This window comes from Triturus cristatus, chromosome 4_1, assembly GCF_964204655.1.
Source record: "Triturus cristatus chromosome 4_1, aTriCri1.1, whole genome shotgun sequence".
NCBI lineage: Eukaryota > Metazoa > Chordata > Amphibia > Caudata > Salamandridae > Triturus > Triturus cristatus.
In genome coordinates, this window is record NC_140585.1 from 352,209,209 (window position 1) to 352,227,986 (window position 18,778).

At 43.9% G+C, this 18,778-nt stretch overlaps 1 protein-coding gene across 3 annotated transcripts in view; it reads right to left on the bottom strand.

Moving 5' to 3' along the window:
• Positions 1–18,778, bottom strand: part of OVCH1 (ovochymase 1) — a 1,142,331-nt gene that overhangs the window by 688,562 nt on the left and 434,991 nt on the right. For all 3 annotated transcript variants that reach the window (XM_085652349.1, XM_085652348.1, XM_085652347.1), the window contains exon 10: positions 15,331–15,464. In XM_085652349.1, the coding sequence (XP_085508475.1) occupies positions 15,331–15,464 (134 nt within the window). The remainder of the gene's footprint in view (positions 1–15,330; positions 15,465–18,778) is intronic.

Genomic DNA, 18,778 nt, shown 5'->3' on the forward strand with positions numbered 1-18,778 from the left:
CATATGTTGTTGAAACAATGAAGGAAGAGGCTTTTATGCTGTATATATGTGAACAAGAAATCATCTATTAGACACTACCGAGACCCTGCATTTTTCCATTTCAGGTGTGAGTAGTTGATGCATTGCATTCTGGTACTTGTAGCCCTGTCTATAATGGGAAAAGCAAAATAACATGATCCAGGTTGCAAAAAAAAGATACATCTGACCAGAAAGGTGGAGATCTCTGCTTTACAATACTGCAACTTAAAAAGGTTATTTAAATTGTGGAAATATGGATTTTTCTGATCAGTTATGTCCCCTATCTTGGACCCCAACGGTTTCATGTATAAATCACAAGTACATGTATGTTCCCTCCAGTTCCAGTTATGAAGACGCAAACACTTGTGCGTCCACCGTCAACATGTCCTCTTTCAGATCCGCCATGAATGGGCCGGATATTTCATTCCTAAGTATGAAAGGCCACCGGCTTTATATGGTTCACTTATGCCATTTTACAGTCCAGGCAAGTAGGCCCTGATTCTGCCATCAAGCTTTTCCTGCCTTCTGCCTCTGAAAGCTTCAGTCTAAGCTCGCATCTGTATCCATGAACTTTGTCCTACTCTCTGCGCAGCTAACGGTGCCTGACATCAGCCTGTTGCCTGCCAAAAACTGTATTTCACCTTCGAAATTATCTGCTCCGCTCCCTACCCAATGCATTCCTGTCTAGTAGTTTAAGTAAACATTCTTCCAGCTACCGAGCAAAAGGCCCGGCTTCTCTGTCTTTATGCAAGTAATTCATAGCCCTGTTACTATGAAAGATTTCTGCCCTCGCATCTAGTGTAGACACTTAGACGCTTGTACACGCACTAACAGTCAGTATAGTCAGTATAGAATAAGATTCTACTCTAAGAGACCTCCCTTTTGGATAACATAGTTCTCTAAACATAGGATGTTAGATATGATTTGGGATTAGGTTGACTTGACCCTCCAGACTTCTGTCGCCACATGTAGAGCTAAATGTCAAGTCCCCTTCACCCCCTAGTTGCACGTCAATCACACGTCATGCTGCTGTGCGCGCATTTCTGCCAAGTATTTCTGCTGACATTGCGAAATTCTTTCATGGAACCACCCTATTATGACATCATACCTGATGACGTTCTTTAGTTACGCCCAGTTACACCCACTCTAGCTACGCATGTATGTTTTATCTTTACTATCAATTGTTACGCCTCCTGCATTTGCTTCACTGTAATGCCTATTGTATAAAAATGATTACTTGTCAATAAAGTAACGGTCTTCACTTCCTGAACCTTCGTGGTGATGGAATATGGAGCTCATCGATTTAAATTGATTCTGGAATAAAGCCCGTTCCGAACCTCTAATACCACGGATTCTGCCTCTTATTTTACTGAGCTATTGTTATAGATTTTCCGCATCAAATTAAGTCCCGGTAATTAAATTATTTACCACAATTATTTATGCAGCAAAGGCAATCTATTTTGTAGAATACTTTGGAATTAAAAATACATAAAGTTCTTGGAAATATTCAAGTAAAGCTGGTCCCTTTTGTTATTCAGTGGTGTCTTTTTATTGGTATATGTATGTCAATTCTTTTTAAACTATATCTATTGCATATTGCTTAAGTTTTGCATGAGACTTTAGTCAAAGCATGCCCGAGAGAAACAAAAACTGAGGGTTCTATGCAGATCCTTTATTAGAAACATTGGCAAATCATTTGCAATGACCAGCATTTAATATCCTGGCTGGTGTTTATCTTATCAATACATACCATAACAGTTAATGTAAGAAGAAAATACTTTAAAAAGTGTTTTCAATAGCAGAGGGCGGATCATGAACAGTTTTACTCCACGGAATTCTGCGGAGTTACATAAAAACTCCGCGAGATTCCACGGAGTTCCACCCACTCCTAGTAGAGGTAAACAAGTCTTAATAGTTCAATTTATTCAAAAGTGCTTTCCATGTTCATTAAGTATGGGTGGGTTTGGTGGAGGGTCAAAGGAAGAGGAGGGTGGAGGGCTTCGGCTGGCAGTGATTCCAGCTGAAGAAAGAGGAGCCAGAGAGAAAGCTTTCAAGGCGGGTGGCATATTCCAGTGTTTGCATCTGCAGACAGCAATAATTGAGCGAGAGGTGCCGGGGTAAGGAGCACTCAATACCGCCTGCACTAGAACAAGTTGTCGAAAGTAAACTTCAGACAGCCTCTTCTATAGCATAGGCAGCGTGAAAGGAGTGCGGTTGACTCAACTGGGCATTTATTACTGTAGGTCAAGGCATCCGGCGTGCAAGGCGACAGCACCAGTCCCATTCATAAGCTTCCCATCCCTTCAAAACATATATTTCTCCAATATTTGATGAAGCCAAGGAGCTTCCAACTGCCTTCTACCCTTCTCGAATGGCGGTCTTTAAACGAAATCTTTGTCCTCAACTATTATTCACGATGCATGTTTTCACACAAGTGGATGGTTCCTGCTGGTCCATCTCACACGCACATTTTGCTTCATGCTAGGGAGGAAAAGGGAAAAACATCTTCATTGATGCAACAATGGCAGGAGGCTGAGAACGGGATGGGGAGAGGGAGGAAAGGGGTTAAGTAATGGAGAGAGGGTATCCAAATTATGTAAAGAAAACAATTTGTAACTTTTGTGTTCAATAAAAGCTTGCCATTAGCCGACGAAAATACTTGTGATTTTTTGTGTTCGGGATTATCCTGAGCACATCTCATTCTGTAGGAGATGAGGCACCGGGGGAGAGCTTTCTGTTTCCATGGCGACAATCATGAGGCTGCATCATGCCAACCCAGACCTGTTTGCTTCTCAGAGCTGTATGTAAACGCATTTTTTCGAAACAGTTTAACATATTATAGTAGTACAAATCCACCAATGTCATTCAGTAGGGTGACAGATGCGCATGGACTGAGATCCAAGATAGCACTCAGTACCATGACTACCTGAATCCAGAGTGGGGGGCATGGTTGTCTGAACAGAGATTGCCTTCAAAAGTGTTGGCACGCAGTAAAAGCGCCGACCCCCACCCATGTATGAACCCACTAACTTCCAGGTGGGCACCACTGTGGGGTTCAGCAACCGTAGCTTCACCACTCTGCCCCCTTTCAAAAAACACCCAATCCTGTGCGAAAATAAGTGCTACCTCATGGTAGGACTGCTGCATGCAGACACTGTAAAGGAGGGGCTAAGAACAATGTCAGGTTTCACTACGGACGTAGCTACACGCGAAGTAGAAAAATGTCTAAAAGAAGTCTAACCTACCCAAACTATGTGAAAACCAATTGAGCATCCAGAAAATGAGTGAACGCAATGTAATCTAGTTGTCGTTTGACATCGGTATGGTTAAGAGTCTCACGGGGAGCCCCATAGGAAGCTGCTGCAGAATTTCATGGTCATGCTGGAATGCAAGATGATCCGTACAAATGAAAAAGGAAGGGGATGACGCTCCCTGCCGCAGACCCTTTTCCGTGCCCCAACCAGGAGACGTGGTGTATTAGACTCCCTCGCGACTACGAAACCAGCATGGTGCGCGTTACTGAGCAGGCAAGCAGGTGCACTGTTATACCCAACACAGGCTCCGCTGCAGTGGTGCCTGTGGTTCCCAATGGGGCAAGAGAATGGGGCAAGGGAGGCACTACAGACCCTGGGGATAACTACGATGGGAGACTTTCAGGGACGGAGCAGCATGCCGCTGGGACACAATGCAAGAACAAAATCCCCACATGACGACACTTGCTAAATTTCACTACTACAGTGCCAGACACACGCTACAAGAGCTTTTAGGGGAGGATACGTAGGAACCTCAGAGTATGAACACTCTTACACTGTTAATACAGACAAACATCCAAGCTAATTACTAAATTCAATGGTAGAGCACAGGAGGCGGGCAAACCAGCCATCTGAAGGTGAGCAAGGATTGGCAGAGGGACCTAGGAGATCCGGTCAGTGACAGGGATTGGCAATAATGCTTCTCCAGGACGAAAACCATATCATTAAATGGTTGGCACAGGCTTATACATTTTAAATTCCTACATAGGGTTTACTACACCCCCCGTGCGGCAATGGAGATGTGGGCTGAGGAAAAATTTGAATTGCTGGAGATTCGGGGAGGAACACGTGGGATTCATACACACAGCCTGGCATTGTCCTTTAATATACAAATACTGGTGCAAGAGATTTAGGTGAAATTAAGGACAACACTAGTACCTGACCCGAAAGTGCCATTACTAGGATATGACCTAGATGTTCAGCGTACTGTTAGACCATGGATTGCTATTGGACTACGGCTAGCCAAGCGGAGGGTGGCTATGAGATGGGGAAAGAACCCAACCCAGAAGTTAGAAGACTGGCACACAGATATGTTTATGCAACACTCAAACTGACGCATTCAATGAACTGCTCCCCCAAAAGAGCCAACATAAAAACTGCTGGGGTCCATACCAAGCTTACTAAGTAAGGAGACTGGTGTAGAGGACGGGGAGATAAATAGAGACAGGGGTGAAAAAGCTTAAACTGAACAGTATTAATGCCAAACAAAGGATTAACCCCCTGCTAGTGTAGTGCTCTAAGTAAACAAAGTTACCTATAAAGTGACAGTACCGAAATAACCCGGTCAATGTACTGTACCTGCAACAACTCATGTTAACAAACGTAAACCACTATTTTTAGGAATATCAACCGGGCATTTTTTGTTATGTTTTTTGTAAAGCATTATCAAAAACTCAAAGTTTCATTGTGGTACTGGTCAAGCACTGAGCTATAATTGATGTTTCAATAAATACAATTAAAGAAAAGGAAGGGGATGACGCAACCTATTTTTTTTTTCATTTTGGCATGTAAACCAATTTATCAACATTCAAGATAAAAAGCCTTACAGATTTCTCTTATGGATTAGCTTTAGGTAAATATTTTAAAAAGTATTTAGAAAAAAAAAAACAAATAAGCAAAAGTGTGTTAATCTTTGAAGATAACACAAAGTTATGCATCTTTTTTTAATAATTCACCCACAGCTCTTTATAGAAGAAACTGCGGTACAAACTAGGCATCCCAAAAAGTTTCCCAACCTCTTACATTCAATCATTACGCATGTTGACTTAATCAATGTCTCACCTTATTTCCAAGGTGCGTCTACGCTTCTTGCCTCATATTTTGAGCTGCGCTGCAGATGTTTGAGACATGCACATTTAATTCAGCTGCTGTGCAGACTTCACACGCACACTAAACAAGTACAGTGCAGGTTTCAGAATTGCAAACGGTAGGGGTGCGCGGTAAAATCAGCCACATGGCGGTTGATCACATTTTTGCTGAACTCCGCGCTTCAAGTGGACTGCGCAAAACTCAATGAACTCTGCTGGAGGAGCAGAGTTTACCGCCCACCCCTAGTTTTCAGCTGCCATAAAGGCCCCTGACTGATACCTTAAGTAAACAAAGACAGAAATGCAATGTTAAAATGAAAACAGATTTAATATAAAGTTCTACTCAATCATGTATAGGCCCTTGCTTAAACATGGCAAGAGCTGACATGTTTCTCTGGCAAAGGTGGCAACCTGACCTCTGCACCAATCAGTTCTCTGCTTTCTCTTACCCTCTAAGACCAGCAGTGTTCGGTTGAGGATGCTCTGTCAGGGGCTCCACCCACTCATGTAAGGTGCCTGTCAGGCTCAGAGTGAAGAGAAAGAAATACGCTATTTTGTTTCTTTTCGTTCCTGGGTCAGTGCTGTATCAGCAAGTTGTACACTGCAGTTGCACACATACTGAGAGGGCCCCCTTCATGTGGAGAAGACTGGGGGGCCACCTGCACCACAGGGGGTGCCCATTATCCATGGACTGTGCCAGTTTGTGCCATACAGCACAGAAAATGCATCGGTTCTGCTGGTTCTATCTATGGGCTGTTACAGCACATTCAGGCCCACTTCCAAGAGTATCCTGGACTGGGGTGGCATTCTGTCTCTAAGGCTCAGAGGGTCGGGGGGGGGGGGGGGGGGGGAGTAACTCTGGGGTCTTTGGTTCAACAGGTGCAGGTCCAGTCCTTCTCACCCAGAGAGGGCAGAAGGTCAGCACCACAAGGCAGCAGTTCAGCAAGGCAGCAGTTCAGCATAGTGGCAGGCCTTTCATCAGTACAGCAGTCTTTCCTGGCAGAGTATCCACTGGCCCAGAAATCTATTGAAGAGTTGATGTCTGAGGTCCACTATTTATACCCAGTTCTTTGAAGTGGAAGAAGATTGTAGAGTTTCCTTTAAAGTCCAGAGGCATCCTGCCTTCCCTGTCCTGGTTCCAGACTAACTAAAGGGAGTATGCAGACCTTTGTGTGGAAGCAGGACACAGCCTATTCACGTGTAATTACGGCTGTGCCCAGCCCTGCCGTCCCATCGTCCCAGTAGTGGTTCACCCAGGCACATCTATTTGCATTTGGTTATCTAGGAGAATATACAAAGTCCAACTATCAGCTACACCCTGTCATTTGACCCATTCAGGCTACAGGCACTAGATAACTAAGGCAGGAAATAGCCAACTTACTAAAATTATACTTTCAAAATTGCATTTTTAAGATCAGACTTTAACATATGCGGATGTTTTATTACATTTCCAACACAAAAAATGAACTGGTTCCCTGCTCCTATTTGGAAATTACAGATTATTAAGTATAATAATGTAACTTCAGTGCTATCCTATAGGAGAGGAAGTCTTTGCAGTAGTGAAAACCGCATGTGAGGTTTTCACTCCCAGGATATGTAATGCTTACAAATACATGTCATACTTTTTAAATAGATTGCACCCTGCCCTGAAGGCTGTTTAAGACCCTATCCTAGGGGTAACTGGTATGTATTAAAAAGGAAGCTTTGGGTCTGGTAAAAGGTTAATGGTACAATGGTGCCACATCAACACAAGATGACCTAATGACATATGTTATTTTATTGCATTGTAAATAGAAACCCTTGAATGGGGAACTAAACATCGGTGAAGTAATCATGGTGAAAAAAGGGGAAATAAGTCTATGCCTGCTCTCGCAAGTCAAATGAGTAGAAAATCTGAGTAAGCCAAAACAAAATAAGTATGTCAAGAGAATGGAGAAAGTAATCATGTAAGGGGAAATATATGCATCAAGATTCTGCAGGAAAATCACTATAGCCAATTGATTGACCAAAAGCAAGTAAAAAATGCTGGAATAGGACAACAATGTAAAAATAGTTATAAAATGGCAGGCATTCTGTCTTGAAATGGCTCAAAATAGACTGTACATAAACTACTGAACTCCATTCTTCTGTGGAGTTTAGTCCATTGTTTACCAAATCACAACTAGTGTTCTTGCTTTTGGTAAGCAAATATTAGAGCTAAGGGGTACATTTCTTTTCTCTACTACATACCAGCTCAAGTCATCTTTAGTGTGGCACAAAGGGGACATTTTCAGTTGCTCAGCGAATTCAGCTTTTGTGTTGGAGGATATGCAGTCTTATTGTTTGTGTTGTCTGACCAATATAAATAAGCCTGCAGGGGCCTCAATTATCATAGGTGTAATAATCATCGTAAAAACACTGGAACAGTTGCCTCATGCAACTTAATTTAAATAGTTATATCTTACAGAGCTAAAAGAGAGAGCACAGGATGTCAAACCCCCTACTCCGTACAGCACTAACCATCATTCTCCAGGTTGAACACTAAGAACCGAGACATCGCAGACATTTTACTAACGGGTATGATGAAGCGAACACAATCTTACAGACTATTAAAGTACGCAACATTTGAAGAATTACAGTTGGTGTACTATTCTAAGATAAGGGCTTATAGTACTGTATCACAATTCCTTGGTATTTGTAGTGTGAGTGCAATCAGAACAGTTCTGGCATTTGTAGTGTCCTAATATGGGTGGCAGGGCCTAACTGGTTAAGGGAGTGTTGGTACCAGAGTTACTTTTATGATCCCAACACATGGCTCGTACTGCAGGATTGTGATGATTTCTTCTTATTAGAGAAGATTGTTGATTCTGAAAATAGGCCACTGCTCCGTAGAATGAACTAATTTATTTGCGATTATGTTTGCTACTTTATTGGTGCAGGCACTGAATGTTGTCCCTCAGGGAATGCAAACATTTTTGGGCTTTTACTTGTGGGAGAATTAATACTTTAAGGGGAATACAAATCTCATTTCAGGTCTTTTGAAAAAAGGTATTTGGGGTAGCCTCTGTCCAATAATTATTTGGAAAGTACAGCTGCTTCTCTGAAATAATCCACTCGCATTTTGCAATTCCTACAAATACAAAAAAATGAACCATAAAATAATCCATTCCTCAGGCTCATAGGATGACTGCTCGAACATAGCCTAAGTGAATTACGCTCTGTGGGTTTGGAATAAAGTTAGGTACTTGTAGTGGATTGAAGACTCTCCTTCATGTAAGTAACTTACTCAGCATGGGAGAAAACCCCACACTGCAGTTGTGTCAGGTGCTGCTAGCCACCAACTATCAACCCCCGGAACACGGAGCCCCGATGAACTCACAGAGCACCTGAGCATCATGCCCAACTCGTGCAGATTAAGCACACATCTCCATCTCTTATAAAAGAAAACCAGGAACAAACCCACCCCAGACCATAAATAACACCACCAACCTCCCTCCCCAGAACACAGATACAAATTTAAATTATAGGAGAAGGTAAATCTCAACACACTAACAAGACTGAGGAAATAAACATATTGAAATCAATCGCACACAGACTCCTGTAAATATCTAGGAAATCTCATTCTTACCACTCTCCTGTCAAGTAAGTCATCTGCAGGTACAGAATGGCTGGGTGATCCAGTTCCAGGTACAGAACACCTGAACTCATCTCCCCTTTCCAAACAACCCACATCTTCACTTGGCCCCTCACACACAGTCTTCCATGGGAACCCAGACTCAACCACATATATGTTGGTCTTCTTACTGCTCTATCTTTGATACAAAGCCACTTGTCTGAGAATCCACATCTGTCTATTTACTAACTTGACCCAATTCTCCCCCAGAGCTGTCACCTTGAAAGGCTCCCTGACCCAAACCGCCGCTCACACCACCAGGCCTCACTTTGACCCAATCACCCACAATGATTAATGATTTCTTCTGTGGACTTTCCAAGCCACTTCCATTTGCACATTTAGATGTTCATCCCTGCATCCATGAAGGAACCAGTTTTGTACCAGCCTTCCTGCCCCGCATCATTTCAAATGGAGACAAACTGGTTTTGGTCACAGTGGTCCGGTGTGCCCACATGTCCTTGACTGCACCCTGAACAGACAAACCACCTCTTGCTGTTAACTACATTGTCCTTTTCACCAATTTGTTAAGCCTTTCCACCAATCCATTTCCTTGAGGATTATACAAAGAAAAACACGTATGCCTCCACAAAAACTCATGTCTCGTGAAACAAGTTGGGTTCCATGGTCAGTAGGTAATACGGAGGGTATTCCCTCCCTCCTAAAAGCTTCATTCAAATATTGTGTGTTGTAGAAATATTCATCATAAAAGCTACCTCTAACCATTTCGACTTGGCATAATCCAATACCACAGCAAATTTTGCATGCTCAGGGACCATACCGACAACAAAATCAAGACAAACTTTCTCCTACACTCCATCAGCTTCAGCCACATGCTGCTCTTCAAGCAAATGAGCCAAAACTACCCTCAAACATTTCTAACCCCCTGCATGCCTCATCTCTCAATCTATTCCCTGACCCGATCTATGAGAGGCCACCAGAACTTCGCGCAATCTTTTGTAGTCATGGCTTGCCCTGGAACCCCCTCATGCACCAGTTTGATTAATTTTAATCTGATGTCACACGGTGGTACAAACTGGTCCTTTCTTAATAACAAATAGTCTGCATGTATGCCTGGCTTATTCATCCATCACTTTGAGAAATGGCCTCACACCCTACGGAACAGAACTCAATCCTTTCTTGAACATCTCCATAACAGCAAGTGTGGAATCCTGTTCCATGGCACCAATCCAGTCCTTCTCAGAAATAAATCCCAAGGACTCCTGAGTGACATCTTCTATACCAGCCACTACCTCTTCAGTTTCCACCTCTTCAACCTCAGCTGCTTTGTCCGGCATCCTGAACAGGCAATCAGCCACTCTGTTTTTCCACCCAGGAACATACTGTAATTTTCAGTCAAAGTCCTGGACCCTAACTCCTAATCTGGCCAGTCTTCCCAAACATTTCTTTACACACCCAAGACCCATGACCTTAAGCAGGGGTTTTTGATCCCATCTCACAAGAAATGCAGAGCCCCACAAGAACACCCTGAAATAGTTTGTGGCCCATACAACAGCTAACGCCTCCCGCTCAATGACAGAATAATTCCGTTTGGTTTCTGTCAAAGAACTTGATGCAAAGACCACGGCTCTTTCCATCTTTACATGCACATGTGCGAGAACTGCTCTTAAACAAACAGCACTTGCGTCCACGGTGACAATAGTTCTCAAACCTGATTGCCAAGGTACTAAAACATTAGCCTGGGAATGGGCAAGGTAATTCCTGACTAATGTAAAGGATTTTTGTTGCAAGTCTCCCCCACTCAAACCTCTTCCCCGTTCTCAATAACTCTTAGAGGCCCAGTCTTGTGCGCAAAATCTTTGACAAATTTGGAATAGTATTCCACCAGATCCATGAAGGACTTGAGAGAATCCCTATCTTGGGGAATCTAGGAGCTTACAATGGCACTCACAAGATTGGCTTTGGGCTTCACCCGATATCTTGAAATTAAATATCCCAAATACACCACCTCTTTAACCAGAAACACACTTTTCTCCTTGCGCAGAGTGAGTCCAGCACACCCAATTCATGTCAAAACCTCTTCCAGTATTTATTGTGCTTAATGGCATCATCAGCAAACAGAATGTCACCTTGGAAGACGACCACCTTATCCATACCTGAAAAAATCATTGTCATTACCCTCTGAAAAACGCTTGCAGCTGATCGAATGGTAACCGTGTAAACTGAAAATGTTCCCTCAGCTGTAATAAAAGATAAGATGTTTAGATTCTGACTGAAGTTTGATTTGGTGTGGTGTGCACTCCACAAGTCAAACTTTGAGAATTATTTTCCCCTTGACACCATTAAAAACCAACTCAACATTAGGCAAAGGAAAATTGTCCATCACAGCGCACTCACTCAGGCTCCTCAAGTCCACACAGAATCTGAAAGACCCATCCGGTTTCTTGGTCATGTCTATCGGAGATAACCATTCTGTAGCTTCCACTACCTCCATCACTCCCTCATCCGTCATTTGTTGAATCATTTCCTTGACTTTTGGCCTGGCAGCTAAAGGGACCTTTCATAGGCACAGCATTTTTCTATATTTTTATCTCATGAATATAGTTCTTGCTCATTACTAATTGATCTGTAAATAACTCACTGTGGCGAGAAAACACTTTATCCAAACCATCTTCCTCAATTAATGTCACTTTATTTTCAGTCCAATGGTTCACCATATTAAGGTCATACTGATGCGACCATCCTAGGATGGGGGGGGGGGGACCGTCGACAGCTACATAAACTTACTCCAGGGTGTGTCTCCCAGTAAATTTGATCAGGAGCAGTCAGATATCCCAAGACTCCAATGTCAGCCCCTTGGTGCCCTTTTAGTGTGACATCAGATGCCACCAATTTAAACTCAGGCCATGTGGCAAGAAACAACTTCCTGGGGATGATGGTATACAGTAAACAAGTGTCAACCTTCAACACACCTCTCAATGACAAAATTAGCTTTGGGACACACCCTCCTCCTTTCACCATCCAGATCAGTTTTAGTGATAACATCTTCAGAATCTCTTTCCTGCACCACAAGGACTCTGACCTCTGATTTATTGTTAACAGTAACTTTCCAATCGGTCACCTTACACACGGGCGCCAAATGACTTTTTCCCACATTTAAGGCCGTTTTTACCTATAGCAGAGAAAAGCTTAGAGCAGTGTTTCCCAAACTGGGGTCCGAGGACCCCCAGGGGTCCGTGGCTCATTCCCAGGGGGTCCCCAGGCAGCAGTTTTAAAAGCACTGCAAAGTTCCTTGTAAAATTAGCAGTTTTTCGAGCAACTATAAAAGTGGCAAGAAAATGCCAGTGATTAATTTACCTGCTGGAGAGAGATGACCGTTTTGTCCAGTGGCAGCCTTGACTTATCTTATGCGACACAGAGGGTTAATATGCCTACTGCAAAGAACGAGTACAATGCATTTTAAAAAACAGTATTTTATGTGCATAGGTCAGTAGGTTACTGATTTTGTCACAGAGATTCTTTTGTCACTGTGCAATTCATAAAGGACTATCGTAATCTAGCAGTGTCCTATAACCTGTCATGAAAGAGCCGCTTGCAAACTGCATGGTAAAAGTTAGCAACATATGTTTATTCCCAGTCTATCATTATCCTGATGCTGCTATGTTCCCACTTCCTGCACATGAACTATTTTGTAATGCCGTTTTGTCACTTCTATGTGTGCTGCCTAATGCAGCACACATGGAAGTTACAAAACGTCATTTTTTATTAAAGATTGTTTATGTGCAGGAAGGGCCACCTTCCTGAACATAAACAATTAAAGGTGTTTTGCTTTTTCCGTTGGAAAAAGCAAAAACGAGGAGAAATAAGGCATTTCTCCTAATTTTGCAAAGTTAAGACCAGGTTTTTCATGGTCTTAATTTTGGTGCTGTCTCCTATTTAAGCTGACCTTGTAAATAGAGGGCAGCGTCAAAATCAATGGTTGTTGGAGTGAAACGCCCACTGCCCACCTTTTTCATGCTAAGCATTGCACGAAAGGGGGCCTTATTTACAAGGCAGCGTTAAGCCACAATAAGTGGCTTAACGCAACCTTGTAAATAAGGATAAGCCCCTATTCCCACAGGAACATTGCAAAAAGTGACTTTCCCATGGCAATAGAAACTTGTAAATATGCCTCTAAAATCCTTAGTAATTTGAGTATTTGTTTTGTGTGCACACGTGTTTATTTTTTTCAAATTACTGTTTTAATGTTTGAAATTTAAATCCTACAAATTGCTTGGGGGTCCCCGGCTTTCAGTGGTGACTCAATGGGGGTCCTCAGGAGTCAAAAGTTTGGGAACCACTGGCTTAGAGTAAGCAAGGTGATAATTGCTACCACACCTATAGCAGCAGCGAGACACCAGCTTTCCTTGCTATGGGGACATGCTCTTTCTATTGCTACTTTTGAAAAACCCCACCCTTATAATTTTGCTTTTTACTACATATACTTGCTCACCATACTCAGTTAAAAAGGCATCCTTGTAAGGCTTATTGTCCAAGTTAATGCTTTTCAATTCTTGCATGCATTTTTCAGACTCCTCCACCATTTTCTCAATTGCTATTGCATCCTTCAATGTAGGATACTTAGCGGCCCAAAGTCTTCTGTATCCTTTTGCTGTTGCACTGCACAATCAATTGATCTCTTATTTCCTTAGTCATTAATCCAAATTGACATTTTGCTGCAAGTTCCCTCAAGCATGCCTAAAAGTAATCAGATTCTTTCGCATGTCGTGGTTGCATGTAAAATTTATGGTGGCGCATAACTACATTAACTTGTTTGGCAAACCTAGTCTGCAAACAGAAGATGGCCTCCTTATATACATCCTCCACCTCTTCTCCTACATGGTTTCAAGCCGGTGGTAAATATTTGCATAAGTGTTGCCCTTCCTTGCCTAAACACCCCAATAACACTTTTTTAATAACATTTCATAACAGCTGAGAATATGGCACCATCTAAAGCTATTAATTTTTTTTTGAAACAATCAATCTAGTCCTAACTCAATGGGAGGATCACCTGACATAAGAAAAGGTGGAGGCGTAACTATGGATGAGTTAACACTCATATTACAAAGATATAGTGTGATTATACTCACAGACACAAACAGATCGGGGTGCCAGGTAGCGGGGTTGGCCCAGACATATTAAAGGTAATTTATTTGTGTTTAATATCTTTGTTTAAAAAAGTAGAAATTCATACAATTATAATAAAATGCAATACATCAGGGCGAAGTAATCAAATAATTAAAAAATAGGAGAATCTATGCATTAATATAGAATCAATGTCAGAAGAATAACGAAATCACAAATACTAAATCAGTATATATAATATAAAAAATATTTCATAATAGAATGATAACAAAATATTTGCTGTATTGCACATATAACAATAAATATCAGAAGGAGAGAAAGAAGGAAGAACAGAGAAAGCAGGAAAGAAGAAAAAGAGGGGACGATATATAAATATATTAAAGGTAATTTTTAACATATGGGCCAGCCATGGTATACAGATGGCATTATTGGAAAAGTTCTGGCACTGGAATATTGTACGTACTTTTTGGTAGAAGCGGTTCCCATGACAAAATACAGAATAGAGGTATGACATGTGGGGCTATCCTAACATTCTGACAAACTAGAGTCAAATCCTGAGGAGCATCAGGTTTCATTGACTTGGTAGCACTTTAATATTTGAATAGTGCCCTTTTAGAGCCTATTGGTATAGTAATCATGCAGTTCTAATGTCACTCCAGTAATGTGAATTATTGTAATGTCAATAGGGCTTTGGTCATGTGACATCACTTCCTGGGACGATTAGGGATCATAGGTCATATGGTGTCACTGTGAGATATCACTAGGTTCATACGGTGTGTGATGTCACTTTCAATACTCCCTCCTTTTTGTTGAATCGACGTCCATGGGGTGGGTCAGGCTGTCAGCACAGTCGGCTAAGAGACAGCAGGCAGCAACAGCCATAAATCCATGGCTCCAATTCCTTTTTGAGTGGAATGGGCCACTGCATGGCTTCTGTCGGTACTGGAAACTAGTGCGGCATGTGCACAACTGAGTATCAGGTACCGTACTTTCACTGCACCTGTTACACTGCAACACCCCCCACCTGTTCAGACACCAAAACGGATCATATCAGACAGGTAGTCACGAAACCAGTAGGTGCAAGGTTAACACTCCCATTGTAATGGGAGGGTCACCTGTAGCACAATACAAAGAGCATGTCATTTACACTTCACCTCAAGTAGGGCCTGGTAGGACAGGTAGCTTGAGTATGCCTACCAAATGTTCTCACAGGTCAGAGACCGCTGCCCATAGGAGAGACCAAAAATAATCCTCGCCTCTTAAAATAAGTGTCAATGTGCCAACTGTGTGAGTAAATCAGCTTATTTTAAAACCACAGGATATTTGTGAAATTGCCACTCAGTCTGTGGATGTTGTCCATCGCTAAATAGTCTGCTGCATGTTAATTATTGTGCCTATCAGTTTGAATCACAAATTAAACCATTCTGTACACAGGAAAATAATAGAACAGGGAACATACCTACTAATGTGTTGTCTGCTGATAGGATAGATAGGTAATCAAATCCACAGTTTGTGCTGTTCTCAATGTCCAGCTTCGAAAACAATATCTCTATGAACTTGTTAGCTGAGACAGTTATGTTCCACAGGCATATACTAAAAGACAAAATTTGGGGCAACAGGTACAAGTTTTATATTTGCAGCCATGCATATCAAATGTCTAAAGAGCAAAGATTCTTACCACAAACAGATTTTTTTTTACAACACACCATATGCCAGTTCTATGCAATTTCCCTTAAAAATAAGAAACAACTAGAGTCAAGTGCATTTGCCACATAGAAGACCTCAAACAATGTGTACTTTAAATATTAAAAGCCAGGGTATATATGGGAATGAGTTTCGAAGGAAGGTTGTCTAGTGATTAGTTTGCTGTGATGTACTTCAATAACAGCTGTGTTCTGTTCAGTCTGAGGCCTCAAAGATTCCTGGTGTCATGTGTTTACCCAGGCATTTTGCAAAGTAGGGAAATATCCTCTGTAACAAGGTTAATGTAGCAGCTGGTTCATGGGAGTAGACGTAGGGCTTGATTTAGGTTTCAGGTGACTGGTTACTCCTTCACAATGATGACGGATATCCTGTTCACGAAAATATAAATCCCATAATATCCTATGGGATTTATATTTCGGAAGATGGAAAATCTAAATCAGGCCCTTTGTCTGCTGCATGACAACCCTGACAAACAAGCACACGTAACGACAGTCTGCTGCTCTTACCATAATATACCACCAAGACTGATTGGCATTGCCAATGCTCGTTTAAAGTAGTGTTCAGAGCAGGAAAAATTACGATTCTACCAATGGTAAAACCATTGCGCTTCTGTGGGAGGATCAAACGGAAAGGGAGGAAAGAAACAAAATATGAGCAAGGCAACTGAGATTGACACGAAAGCCATCCAAGCTAAATCAACAATCAATCAGAGGTTTAACAAAGCGCGCTACTCACCCGTGAGGGTCTCAAGGCTTGGGGGGAAGCTCTGGATCAGTCGAAGAGCAAGGTCTTGAGGTCCTTCCTGAAGATGTGCAGGTTGGGTGATCGTCTGATGATGACCGGGAGTTTGTTCCAGGTTTTGGCTGCGAGGTAGGAGAAGGCCCTTCCACCTGTTCTGCGGATGTGTGGTGTCTCTGCTAGGGCGAGGTCTGCCGATCGGAGAGTTCTTTTGGGTGCATGGGAACTGACTATCGTTGAGGTATTTGGGACCGATGTTGTGGATGGATTTTTAGGTGTGGGTGAGCAGCTTGTAGGTTATTCTCTTCTCGACTGGGAGCCAGTGTAGGTCTCGAAGGTGTTGCGTCATGCGTTCGTGGGGTCCCATGGACAAGCCTGGCCGCTGCGTTCTGGATGGTCTGGAGCTTGTGCAGCATGGCCCTGTTGATGCAGACAGAGGGAGTTTCCGTAGTCCAGTCTGCTGGTTATGAATGTGTGGGTGACGGTTTTTCTGTGTTCAGGGGGAATCCATTGGAAGGTCTTTCAGAGGATGCGGAGGCAGTTGAAGCTGGTGGAGGCGACTGCGTTGATCTGGCGTGTCATGGTGAGGGAGGAGTCAAGGATGATGCCGAGGTTCTGGGTGTGGTATTTCGGGGTGAGAGGATCCCCGAGGGCGGAGGGCCACCACGTGTCGTCCCAGGCGGAGGTCGAGGGTCGCAGGATGAGGACCTTAGTCTTCTCTGTGTTGAGCTTCAGGCAGCTTTCTTTCATCCATGTTGCGACATCCTTCATTCCTTCCTGGAAGCTGAGCTTGGTGTCTTTGGGATCCTTCGTGAGGGAGAGGATGAGTTGGGTGTCGTCAGCGTAAGATACTATGTTGAGCCCATGCTGTCTGACTATGGTGGCGAGGGGGGCCATGTAGATGTTGAAGAGCGTGGGGCTGAGCGATGAACCCTCTGGTACTCCGCAGTTGATCTCTGTGGGTTCGGAGATTTAAAGGGGGGGGGGGGGGGGGACTCTGATCCTCTGGGCTCGGCCGGAGAGAAAAGAGCGGATCCTTGTATCCCGGAGGTTCCTTGTATCCAGACGTTGTGTAGTCTGGCTGCGAGGGTGTGTAGGATGAGTGCTGCGGTGTGTCCCTGGTCAAGTAGCATGCGGATGTCATCAGTGGCTGCGAGGTGGGTGGTCTTGGTGCTGTGGTTGCTGGGAAATCCGGACTGGGAGGCGTCCAGGATGGAGTGCTCTTCGATCAATGCAATCAGCTGGGTATTTACGACTCTTTCGTCGACTTTAGCAGCAAATGGGAGCAGGGAGATGGGCCAGTAGTTCTTCAGGTTTGTGGGGTCGGCAGAGGGCTTCTTGAGGAGGGGCTTGACTTCTGCCTTCTTACAGTCATCAGGGACTATGCCGGCTTGGAGGGAGGCATTGATGGTCCGTCCTAGTTCGGGGGAGATGGAGGTGGCGGACTTCTGGTAGATGTGAGGTGGACAGGGGTCCATAGGCGCTCCAGATCTGGTTTTCATCATAGTCGTGGCGATGAGGTCCACCGTTGCGGGGGTTCAGGTGGTGATGGTCGGCTGGTGGTCATCGGAGGGGGACAGGGAGGTTAATGGTGTCTGGGCGCTGAAGTGGTCGTGGAGGGTCTTGATCTTCTGATGGAAGTAGTTGCTGAGCTTGTTGCAGAGTTTCCTGGGATGGTGTGACGTCTGTGGCCTCGCGGGGGGTTTGATGAATTGCTGTATCATGTTGAAGAGTTCTCTGGTGTTCGTTGGGTTGGTGTCGAGTTTGTTCTTGAAGACGGTCCGTTTGGTGTCCCTTATGAGCTGGTGGTATTCCTTTAGGGCACTCCTATGGTTGTTCCGATCTTTTGTGGTTTTCCGGTTATGCCATATTTTCTCGAGGCGTCTGTGTGTGCTCCTGTTAAATGGTGAACCAGGTGGCCCTTAGGGGGCATTGTTTGGTTGCGGAGGGGGTGATCTTGTCGGCGCATCTGGTGATCCATCGGTGGAGTTGTTTGGCTGCCACGTTGGCGTCGGTTGTGGTAGAGGGGGGTCTATGAGGAGGGTGGAGTTGAGGTGCACCTCTGATTTTGCTCCAGTTCCTTCGTGGTGGGCGTGGGACTGGTTTGGGAGCGGTGGTGGTGCTGAAGGTGAAGTGTACGCAGTGGTGGTCGGTCCAGGGGAGCTGGGTGGTGTGGCTGAAATGGACGTTTGACCCTCCTGCGTAGATGAAGCCGAGGGTGTGCCCTGCTCTGTGCGTCGCGGTGTTGACTAGTAGTTTCATTCCAAGGTTGGCGAGGACGACGGTGGATTCGGGGTCGTTGCAGTTGTTGAGTTGGAAATTAAGGTCTCCGAGTAGGATGTAGTCCATGGAGGTGATAGCGTGGGGTTCGACAAGGTCGGTGATGTCCGTTTGGCAGGGCCCCGGGGGTCTGTAGGCTAGGGTGCCGCGGAGCGTGGTCCTCGGGGAGATCTGGATCTGGAAGT